General features: G+C 43.0%; 1 protein-coding gene across 5 annotated transcripts in view; it reads right to left on the bottom strand.

Annotated features, from left to right (window-relative positions):
- The window catches only part of HACE1 (HECT domain and ankyrin repeat containing E3 ubiquitin protein ligase 1), a 99,953-nt gene extending 87,901 nt beyond the window's left edge, over positions 1–12,052 (bottom strand). For all 5 annotated transcript variants that reach the window (XR_012715328.1, XM_075268121.1, XM_075268123.1 and 2 more), the window contains exons 1-4: positions 11,691–12,052; positions 4,938–4,992; positions 1,561–1,650; positions 618–722 (exon numbers count right to left, since the gene is read on the bottom strand). Coding sequence is in view for 4 of the 5 variants with exons in the window: in XM_075268121.1 (XP_075124222.1) it covers positions 618–722; positions 1,561–1,650; positions 4,938–4,992; positions 11,691–11,766 (326 nt within the window). In the remaining variant the exon portion in view is untranslated. The remainder of the gene's footprint in view (positions 1–617; positions 723–1,560; positions 1,651–4,937; positions 4,993–11,690) is intronic.
- Between the last annotated feature and the right edge of the window lie 420 nt (positions 12,053–12,472).

The raw sequence follows: 12,472 nt of genomic DNA, 5'->3' as shown, positions 1-12,472 counted from the left end.
GACTGCTGGGTTTCTGTCTACTATCCAGTTTCTCGGGAAAAAGATGGAAACCCACAAAGCAGAGACCGGGCGCAGATGTGAACCCGCCCTCAGTGCTCCAATCAGAGGCAGCCAGTGTCAGATCTCAGAATCACACCCCTTGCCTTCTCCTGCCTGACACAGCCATTCTGACAATACAGAGCTTAAATAGCATATCAGCCCCAAAATTAACTGCATTGATTGCTCAGGAACGGTGGAGGGTAGAGAAACAAATTCCTGATGTCCCAGAATAAGTGAAGTAGCACCGATTAATTGATGTAAGCAATGGGACTAGATGGACTGGTGAAAGGTCCTCTTTAAGGCTCCTCAGCATACAGACTGCCCTCCCTAGAAACTGATTCTGCAACTTCATCTCTTGTAAGTCAAATATCAGGCGGCAGTGACTAAGACCCATTTCAACAGCAGTAGGAGAAAAGGGACAACTAAAGAGATCTGACAATCTAGAATAGTAAGACGGGGTAGGAAAAAGAGGGCTGTCATAGTGTAGGATAGGACAAAATATAAAACAATTCTATGCACATGTAGTCTATAACACTGAACACTCCATATAATCCTTCCTATGAATCTTGAAAGCATACCCATTTCGAGCTGCCAAATGAAGAGGTGTGCATCCCGAAATATCTTGATAGTTTGGATTGGCTCCTCTCTTCAGAAGCAAAACTAAGCACTCCACAGAGCCACAACTGAGGAAGACCAAAAACAGTATAGTAAAAGTATTAGGCTGGTTTGACACAAACTATCCACTTTGAGGGCTATAACTAAAACAAGGTTGTACATCCAAGCCTATTTCTGGTTTTGATCTATATCAGCAATTTTTTTTTAAAAAAATTACAAAATTTTGGAGACCCCCCGAACGGAATACAAACGCAATTGCAAGCGCTGTGCTGTAAAAGCACATAGACCCCATTATAGTCCAAGATAAGATAAGATAATCCTTTAATAGTCCAACAGTGGGGAAATTTCAGTATGTTACAGCAGCATAGTAGTACAGATACAGGATAATACACAGTAATATATTACGGAAGTAGACACCCATATGCTGAGAAGAGAAGATATACTAGGAGTCTATGGGGTCTTTTACAGCACAGCGCTTGCATTTGCGTTTGTATTCCGTTCGGGGAGTCTCCATGCGGACTCTCCCCGGACGGAATACAAAAACAGATGTGAACCAGCCCTTAGTGAACCTAGGTCTATAAAAATACTTTTGATTAATTATGGGTATTATTTTTTTACTTTGAGTCTACCAACAGCACCCCTGGAGAGACCACCTCTATGATAGAAAACAGGAACTAGGAGTTCTTTAAAAATAAGGTGGTCGCCCCTCTCTTCATGTTCTTCAGCAAAATCCAAATATAATTTTTTTTTCTTGAACTGGAAAAAAAAAAGCAGCACACTATCTAAACTATTTACTAGAAGCAATCTGAACCTGGATGAGATAATTATGTGTGTTATCAAGGGAAAACAGATTACTAGAAAGTGATCAAAGCATAAATGGGGAGGGATAAATAATAAATCTCTTACTTGGCAGCGATGTGAAGTAAACTTCGTTTAACTCTTCCAAAGGCATAGTTGACATCAAACTTAGAATTTGAAAGCAACTCCAGGACAGACCTTGATGAATCAAAGAAATACTAAAATGTCTTTAGATTAGAAAGTACAATAATACATACTGTATATATTTAGAGTATTAGGCCTTTTTCAGACAGCTGTAATGTGTCTTTGTTACGGCCCCAAATACAAGTTGTAGTTATAATGACATATCAGCATCATAGGGGTCTGATCATTATATCTGAAGTTAAAAGGAGATTTGCGACTGTAATATGGACACTGAAGTGCAGATGCATTATGGATGTCTGAAAAAGGCCTTGATAACATATTTGATTAACAGGTAAATCTGCACATGGGCATCTAGAGACAGTACCACCTCTGCTGATGGACCGTGTCATTGTCTATGTATAATCTGAGAGACCATACATACCGTATTTTTCGGACTATAAGACGCACCGGACCATAAGACGCACTAAGGTTTTAGAGGAGGAAAATAGGGGAAAAAAAATTTTAAGGAAAAAAAATTGGTGAAATATTTAATGACCTAATAATATAATATTTCACCAATGTAAATAGAACCGGGGGCTTTCGGACACAGGGATACCAAATGTGTATGTGTTTCACAGTAATGTTTTTGTTTTATATGTATTGTAGGGATATGGGGGTGATTTGAACATATCTATCTATCTAATCTATCCTATCTATCTATCTATGTATCTATCTATCTCCTATCTGTCTGTCTGTCTATCTATCTATCTATCTATGTATCTATCTATCTCCTGTCTGTCTGTCTGTCTATCTATGTATCTATCTCCTATCTGTCTGTCTGTCTATCTATCTATCTATGTATCTATCTATTCTATCTATCTATTCTATCTAATCTCATCCATGGATGGAAAGAGACACCCTGCAGTGAAGCTATGTAAGAAGAGAAAAAGGGGCGGGCCAGACGGGTGAAGGAGGTGTGGTTTTCTAAGCAAACTTGAAACCACACCTCTTTCACCCGTCTGGCCCGCCCCTCCTTCACTGCCTCTTAGATCTTGCTTCTGCAATAAAGCCACACAGGCAGGGAAGTAGGGGCGGGCCAGACGGGTGAAGGAGGCGTGGTTTCAAGCTTGCCGAGAAAACCACACCTCCTCCTCCCGTTTGGCCCGCCCCTCCTTCCCTGTTTGTGTGGTTTCATTGCCGGAGCCAGATCTGAGAGGCAGTGAAGGAGGGACGAGCCAGACGGGTGAAAGAGGTGTGGTTTTCTCGGCAAGCTTGAAACCACGCTTCCTTCACCTGTCTGGCCCGCCCTTACTTCCCTGCCTCTCAGATCTCGCTCCTGCAAACACGCCACACAGACAGGGAAGGAGGGGCAGAGCAGGCAGGCACCGTGTTGCTCTCCGTGCTGCTCCTCATAGACAGGACACAGACGCTGCACACGCTGCATTCGGACTATAAGACGCACACACATTTTCCTCCCATATTGGGAGGAAAAAAAGTGCGTCTTATAGTCCGAAAAATACGGTATATAGTATGGGAGGCTGTGCTGCCATCTTCTTCATTATAATCCACATGAAATTGGCAAAAACTGTGTGGAAAAACCGCTAGCAGTTTTTTCAAGGTCCGTACACTGTGCTGGAGAAAAAAAACATTTCCTAATTCCTGAAACGGATTTTTTCCTCGCCAAAAAACTCTGTGTGAATGGACCCTAAGGTGCATTCACAAGGAGGAAAATGGGGCTGAATTTGGTGTGGAATCAGTGTCAGATTCCACACCAAATTCAGCACCATTTTCCTCCACGTGAATGCACCCTAAGGTTGAGTTCACATGGGGTTTTTGGGTCAGGATTTTGATGCAGAAAATCATTGGGTGCCAGCAGTTTGCTTCCGCTCACGGAAAAAAGAAGCGACATGCCCGTTGTTCAGGCGGATTTCGCGCCTGGTTCAACCTCGGACGTCTGCCTGAGGACATTCCCTCCCGACTAGGCCCTTTCAATTCGGCCTAATCTGGAGCGGAGTGCTACCGTGTTTTTGGTCCGGAATCTGAGGCGGCCTCTGCATCAAATTCCGGACCAAAAAACTCCATGTGAACCTGACCTAAGGGGTGTACTGCCTGCTTTTGAGCTAACTTTTTTTTTGTCAGTACAACCATCTTCAATCAGAGTTAGGCACAATAAGATAATTTTTATTTTTATTTTTATGGTCACTACTGTGCACTGTAGTTTTATACACTAAAGATTTATTTAGTATTATCTTCTGGATCTTCTTTTTTGTGTGGTTGTATTTAGATAAATGTATCCATGTCTGGAGATTTAGCAATATATTTATGCTACTTTTCTGTAGCACTAAAGAAGTGTGCCAAGTTCTATATAACTACTAGAGATGAGCGAACAGTGAAATATTCGCGATTCGATATTCGTTTGAGTAGAGCCTCAATATTCAACTACTTGATCGAATATCGAATCCCATTATAGTCTATGGGAAAAAATGCTCGTTTCAGGGGAAAACACTATTCGACTAAAGGAGAGTCACCAAGTCCACGAATACCAGGAGGAGAGTGTTTAGGAGGAGCGCTGTGCAATTAAAGCACACGGACCCCATTATAGTCTATGGGGTCCCTGTGCTTTAACTGCACAGAGCTTGCAGTTGCGCTGATAAAAAGTAAGCTCCCTTGTAACCGCAAGCTGCCAGCTCTCCCAACTAGCAAAGATGAGCCTGCGGCAAATCAACACTGGTTCTGCAGCAGGCTCGTCCTTGCTAGTCGGGAGAGCTGGCAGCTTGCGGTTATGAGGGAGCTGACTTTTTTGTCATAGGAATGTATTGACCAGTGTTGATTGGCCAGTGTACAGCATTCGGCCAATTAACGCTGGTTCTGCTGGAAGCTCGTCTGTGAGGAGGCGGAGTCTAAAATTGGACCACAATGGAGACTGCTATATTATTTTGGGCAGTAATTTTTTATTTTTTTTATAAATACATTATATAACAGCTCAAATGTATGCATTGTCCTGCCCTGTCTCCTATGCTCCCATATCTAGTATAATGTGACGTAGCTACAGCTGGGCAGTTGCTTCACTATAGTCAATAGTAGGATGTTAGGACATCGAGTCCCAAAAACCAAGGTACAAAATCTATCCTTCTCACAGTGCAGGCTTACTGAAGAATTTTTTAGTGTCTTTGAACAAAAATAAGAAAATCTAGACTAAAATAAAAGTAAATAAATAAAAAAAGATTTCAAAACTTTATTTATTGGCAATTAATTTAGTGTCCCGAAATGTAAGTGAATCGTACAGAATGCCCCCAGAAGGGTGGTTAGATCAGCTACTTTAGATCAATATTTTCGAAGTTATATAATATATAATGACATACCTGTGTTGATCTGCCATTACCATTGGCATCAAGGTGTAAACAGCAGTTTCATTATCTACAAGACAGGACAAAGCATTTCATGACAATGAAAAAAAATTAATACAGAGTATAACTGAAATTCCACATCTTAGGGTTCATTCACACTGAGTTTTTTGGCACTGATTTTGTCACTGAATTCGCCTCAAAATCTACGTGGAAAAAAAGCCTCACATTGACTTCAATGGATTCTTTTTTCCACTAAAGGAAAAAAGGAACCCATTGAAGTCAATGGAAGATTTTTTTTTTCAGCGCTGAATCTGACGCGGATTCCACACTAAATTCAACGCCATAAAACACGTTCAGAATAAGCGGCATATAAAGCAGCTCCATTCATTTCTATGGGAGCCGGCATACGAGCGCTCCCCATAGAAATGAATGGGCTGCTTCTTTCACTACGAGCAGTCCCATTGAAGTGAATGGGATGTGCTGGCGCGTACGGCTAGCTCTGCTCATGCCGAGCCGTACACGCCGGCACTTCCCATTCACTTCAATGGGACTGCTCGTAGTGAAAGAAGCAGCCCATTCATTTCTATGGGGAGCGCTCGTATGCCGGCTCCCATAGAAATGAATGGAGCTGCTTTATACGCCGCTTATTCTGAACGTGTTTTACGTTCAGAATAAGCTTCAGTATACGTAGTGTGAATGCACCCTAAGGGTGCATTCACACTGAGTCTACGCTCAGCTGATTCTGAAGGTAAAACACGTTCAGAATGAGCGCGTACAAAGCAGATCCCATTCATTTCTATGGGAGCCGGCATACGTGCGCTCCCCATTGAAATGAATGGGAGGCTTTTTTCCCCTATTGCTTTCAATGTGATATGCACCTTAGGGTGCATTCACACGGAGTAACGTGCCGCGTGACCTGGCACGTATACGCCGTGTGAGACTTTGAGTGCCGTATACGCTCCCATTGATTTCAATGGGAGCCTGGATCGCATACCCCGCGCTATTTTACACCCGCAAAATCAGAGCCGCAAAATTAAGCGGTGTATACGATCCAGACTCCCATTGAAATCAATGGGAGAGTATACGGCGCTCAAAGTCTCACACGCCTTATACGTGCCACATCACGTGGCACGTTACTCCGTGTGAACTCCCCCTTAGGGTCCATTCACACAGAGGAATTGGTGAGGAATTTGGTGTGGAATTTCAGCGCTGAATAAAAAGCCTCCCATTGACTTCAATGGGTTCCTTTTTCTAGCACCAAATTCCTCACCATTTTCCTCCGTGTGAATGGACCCTAAGGGTATGTTCACATGGCTGAATTTGAAGCTGAAATTAAAGCAGATTCTGCCTCAAAATCAGCTGCAAATTCCACCTGAAACCTGCCTCCCATTCATTTCAATAAAAGGCATGAGCTAATTTTTTTCATCTGGCTGATTTATTTCAGCTAGCAGCAAAAATAAACATCATACTAAATCTTTAGGTGAATTCCACCTAATAACTCCCATTGAAGTGAATGGAAGGCAGACAGATTCTGCAGTGAAATTTGGTAAAGCATAAAAATTCAGTTTCAAATACCTGAAGCTAAATTTTTCAGCTTGTACAAATCCCACTGTGTGAAAATACCCTTTTTCAATTCTAGGAGTCACCTATGACGTGCACAGAATACACAGTACGGTGAAGCTTGCACAACCTATTGTATGTTCCATATGCAACTGTTCAAAAGGAAAAAGTAAGCTATTATATCCCTGATATTGACAAAGCAGACAGCAAACATACAGCAACAAGTATTATGAACCTATTTCCATCAAAGCAGATCGTCGCATCCTCCTGAAGTAGTAGCAGAATCTGTATTCCTCCATCTTTTTCCCTAGAAGTAGCATTCAAATAAGTAGGACTGGGCTACAGACAGCAAGCAGAGGCATTGCTTTCCTAATTACATCCTGGAAAACAGATTTGCATATTCCCTAGGACTGGGCTAGCAAGCCAAGTGTCTTAGGATACACATGTCACCAGTGATGTGTACAAGTCTCTTAGGATATATCCATGTCACCAGTGATGTGTATAAGTCTCTTAGGATACGTCCATGTCACCAGTGATGTGTACATAACTCTGACTACAGTCGGGAATATGCAATTAAAACTTTTCTCAACTGTTCAAGCGATCATGTGGTGTACATAATTGAATGTTCAGAGTGTCAACTAAAATATGTGGGATGTACTATAAGGCAGCTTAAAAGACGTATATCGGAACATATTAGTAGCATTAATAACAATCAAATCAATATTTCAGGAGCAGCCCAACATTTTATTCTCAAGCACAAAGGTAGCACTTCCAATTTGCAATTTTATGCAATTGAGAAAGTGGTACGTCCTCTTAGAGGTGGTGATTGGCAAAAAAAGGTGTTACTCAGAGAAGCCCATTGGATTAAAATGTTAAACACCCGATCTCCCAATGGTTTAAACATTAGATCTGATTTGGCTTATATATATTAAGTCATTCTCTAGTATGGCCGTTCATCGCTAAACATATTTCATCAATACTTACCTAGTGATGTTGTTGCTGCCCTGACCATGTGACTAAGTAGTCATGTGGAGTTGTTCGTGATCACATGACATCAGCTAGATCACGTGTGATATGTTCGGTTAGTAGCGTTGTTACTTTTTTTTGCTCCTTGATATGTCTTTTTCATACACCATACATAGATTTTTTTATAATATGGATCTTATGGTAGTATTTATATCTATATATAACTCCTTTTTTGCTAGTATAGTCAATGTATTTCGTTATTTATGTACATTAATTATTAGAGTGTTTTAATGACGCGATATTTTTATCGCCGATTATAACACTCTTATTTTCAGGGTTGGTCATCTCTTTGACTCGATCCAGGTTTATTTCACTTATATGTTTATTATTGTATGGATTCATGTTTTCTATGGTGCTTCACATTGGATCTAGTTCACATTTAGCGATTTTTCTGCACACATATTAGCTTTTTAGTTTTTGTGTAGTATTTATATGTATTTTCGTTCATAACCCTAATTTATAATTATCATAGTCAATGTGATTGTGTAGTAAAACGTGTATATGTTTATGTATTTATATTTATGATCCTGTTGGTTAATAGGTATTCATTATGGGGTTAATAACTTTTTGTAAGGAGGCGGGACCTTGTCTGTTGTTTTTAAGCACCTGTGTTAGTGCATTGAGCTGAGCCGAGACGAAGGAACGTATAGTTCCGAAACGCGTCGCCTTGTATACAGCAGGCCAGACTCCAAGTTACCATGTAACTTTTTTAATCTATGGACGAAAATAAAAGTTAAATTTTAAGCTACGGATATCCGTCTTCTATTAAAGTCCTTTCGGCAGCAGCTGGCTAGTTTTATCTTGGATATTTTGGAATACGTCCATGTCACCAGTGATGTGTACACGTCCCTTAGGATACGTCCATGTCACCAGTGATGTGTACACGTCTCTTAGGATACGTCCATGTCACCAGTGATGTGTATAAGTCTCTTAGGATACGCATGTCACCAGTGATGTGTATAAGTCTCTTAGGATACGTCCATGTCACCAGTGATGTGTATAAGTCTCTTAGGATACGCATGTCACCAGTGATGTGTATAAGTCTCTTAGGATACGTCCATGCCACCAGTGATGTGTACACGTCTCTTAGGATGCGTCCATGTCACCAGTGATGTGTACACGTCTCTTAGGATACGTCCATGTCACCAGTGATGTGTATAAGTCTCTTAGGATACGCATGTCACCAGTGATGTGTATAAGTCTCTTAGGATACGTCCATGTCACCAGTGATGTGTACACGTCTCTTAGGATGCGTCCATGTCACCAGTGATGTGTACACGTCTCTTAGGATACGTCCATGTCACCAGTGATGTGTACACATCTCTTAGGATACGTCCATGCCACCAGTGATGTGTACACATCTCTTAGGATACGTCCATGTCACCAGTGATGTGTACACATCTCTTAGGATACGTCCATGTCACCAGTGATGTGTACACATCTCTTAGGATACGCATGTCACCAGTGATGTGTATAAGTCTCTTAGGATACGCATGTCACCAGTGATGTGTATAAGTCTCTTAGGATACGTCCATGCCACCAGTGATGTGTACACGTCTCTTAGGATACGTCCATGTCACCAGTGATGTGTATAAGTCTCTTAGGATACGCATGTCACCAGTGATGTGTATAATTCTCTTAGGATACGTCCATGTCACCAGTGATGTGTATAAGTCTCTTAGGATACGCATGTCACCAGTGATGTGTATAAGTCTCTTAGGATACGTCCATGCCACCAGTGATGTGTACACGTCTCTTAGGATGCGTCCATGTCACCAGTGATGTGTACACGTCTCTTAGGATACGTCCATGTCACCAGTGATGTGTACACATCTCTTAGGATACGTCCATGCCACCAGTGATGTGTACACATCTCTTAGGATACGTCCATGTCACCAGTGATGTGTACACATCTCTTAGGATACGTCCATGTCACCAGTGATGTGTACACATCTCTTAGGATACGCATGTCACCAGTGATGTGTATAAGTCTCTTAGGATACGCATGTCACCAGTGATGTGTATAAGTCTCTTAGGATACGTCCATGCCACCAGTGATGTGTACACGTCTCTTAGGATGCGTTCATGTCACCACTGATGTGTACACATCTCTTAGGATACGCATGTCAAGAGCGATGTATACACGTCTCTTAGGATACGCATGTCACCAGTGATGTCTACAAGTCTCTTAGGATATGTCTATGCCACCAGTGATGTGTACAAGTCTCTTAGGATATATCCATGTCACCAGTGATGTGTACACATCTCTTAGGATACATTCATACCATCAGTGATGTGTACACATCTCTTAGGATACATCCATGCCATCAGTGATGTGTACACGTCTCTTAGGATACATCCATGTCACCAGTGATGTGTACACGTCTCTTAGGATACGTCCATGTCCCCAGTGATGTGTACACCTCCTTTAGGATACGTCCATGTCACCAGTGATGTGTACACGTCTCTTAGGATATATCCAGGTCACCAGTGATGTATACACGTCCCTTAGGATACGTCCATGTCACCAGTGATGTGTACACGTCTCTTAGGATATATCCAGGTCACCAGTGATGTGTACACGTCCTTTAGGATACGTCCATGTCACCAGTGATGTGTACACGTCCCTTAGGATACGTCCATGTCACCAGTGATGTGTACACGTCCCTTAGGATACGTCCATGTCACCAGTGATGTGTACACGTCCCTTAGGATACGTCCATGTCACCAGTGATGTGTACACGTCTCTTAGGATACGTCCATGTCCCCAGTGATGTGTACACATCTCTTAGGATATATCCAGGTCACCAGTGATGTGTACACGTCTCTTAGGATACGTCCATGTCACCAGTGATGTGTACACGTCTCTTAGGATATATCCAGGTCACCAGTGATGTGTACACGTCTCTTAGGATATATCCATGTCACCAGTGATGTGTACACGTCTCTTAGGATACGTCCATGTCACCAGTGATGTGTACACGTCCCTTAGGATACGTCCATGTCACCAGTGATGTGTACACGTCCCTTAGGATACGTCCATGTCACCAGTGATGTGTACAAGTCTCTTAGGATATATCCATGTCACCAGTGATGTGTACACGTCTCTTAGGATACGCATGTCACCAGTGATGTGTATAAGTCTCTTAGGATACGTCCATGTTACCAGTGATGTGTACACGTCTCTTAGGATATATCCAGGTCACCACTGATGTGTACACGTCTCTTAGGATATATCCATGTCACCAGTGATGTGTACACGTCTCTTAGGATACGTCCATGTCACCAGTGATGTGTACACGTCTCTTAGGATATATCCAGGTCACCAGTGATGTGTACACGTCTCTTAGGATATATCCATGTCACCAGTGATGTGTACACGTCTCTTAGGATACGCATGTCACCAGTGATGTGTATAAGTCTCTTAGGATACGTCCATGTTACCAGTGATGTGTACACGTCTCTTAGGATATATCCAGGTCACCACTGATGTGTACACGTCCCTTAGGATACGTCCATGTCACCAGTGATGTGTACACGTCCCTTAGGATACGTCCATGTCACCAGTGATGTGTACAAGTCTCTTAGGATATATCCATGTCACCAGTGATGTGTACACGTCTCTTAGGATACGCATGTCACCAGTGATGTGTATAAGTCTCTTAGGATACGCATGTCACCAGTGATGTGTATAAGTCTCTTAGGATACGTCCATGTTACCAGTGATGTGTATAAGTCTCTTAGGATACATCCATGCCATCAGTGATGTGTACACGTCTCTTAGGATATATCCAGGTCACCAGTGATGTGTACACGTCTCTTAGGATATATCCAGGTCACCAGTGATGTGTACACGTCTCTTAGGATATATCCATGTCACCACTGATGTGTACAAGTCTCTTAGGATACGCATGTCACCAGTGATATGTACACATCTCTTCTATACCATCTGCAATGTGAACATGTCTCTTACCATCTATACACGTCACCAGAAATGTATAAATGTCCCTTACAATATGTACAGATCATGAATAATGTGTATTACATACATGCTAGCAATGATGGGTACACAGTCCCCACAGGACCATACATGCCTGAAAGCTGCTTTCCATACAGTGTCTATACACATCCCCTATGTCATGCCCCTACTACACTACAGACATCCCTAGTACCAGCCATTACCTTCGGGCAGCTCCACGGTGCGGGCTCGGCGCAGGGATCGTGTCAGGCGGTTGAGCTGCTCCATGGCTCTCTCCATGCTAGGGGAGCGGAACCCCCACTAGGACAATTCGCCTCCAGCGCCCCCACCTCCAGAAGACAGGTGATTCGGGAGAAGACAACCGCAGAGCTCAGTTATGACAAGGAAGTGGTGGGACAGGTCAGTTGTCACGCCCGGGTTACGGCTGCGCTGTTAGTGACGGGACAGTAGAGGGAGCCTCTACTACTGATGCTGCTCACCTCCATCCTGTCACCACTGGCTAACCTAAGCCGGTTACTGCTCCTGTGCGACCAACAACACAGCCCTGCAGCTTCCGACCTGCGCTCTTCCCAGGAGCCGAGAAACTCATGGAAAATGTAGTTCTCAGCAGGAACACAGGTTGGGAAGTAGCACTGCCTCCCGTCTGACAGGACTACATCACCCACAAGCCATTGCGAGCTGTACTGTGAGGGGTGTTACTGGAATGTTTTCATGATGATGTCATCTATTCTTAGCCAATCACTACATCCCCTTTCCCCCTCGCCTCCTCCCAGCTATATCCAGGTCAGCGCTGGGCGGGGAAGCCCTCTTGGATCCCTGCCAGCCCGAGAAAACAACACTGCACAGAGTCACACAGGGAGAGGGGACTTGCTCAAAGGGAAGGCTGAGAGCCGGGCATGGCACTGGCAGGATCTACAAGACAAGGAGCAGCCAGCCGGCATCAGGTAAAGGAAAGGACAAGCAAGCTGTCTGCGCTCCCTGTTCA

This window comes from Leptodactylus fuscus, chromosome 3 (assembly GCF_031893055.1).
Source record: "Leptodactylus fuscus isolate aLepFus1 chromosome 3, aLepFus1.hap2, whole genome shotgun sequence".
NCBI classification, from domain to species: domain Eukaryota; kingdom Metazoa; phylum Chordata; class Amphibia; order Anura; family Leptodactylidae; genus Leptodactylus; species Leptodactylus fuscus.
Note: the sequence above shows the minus strand (reverse complement) of the source record. Positions and strands in the feature narration are given on the sequence as shown.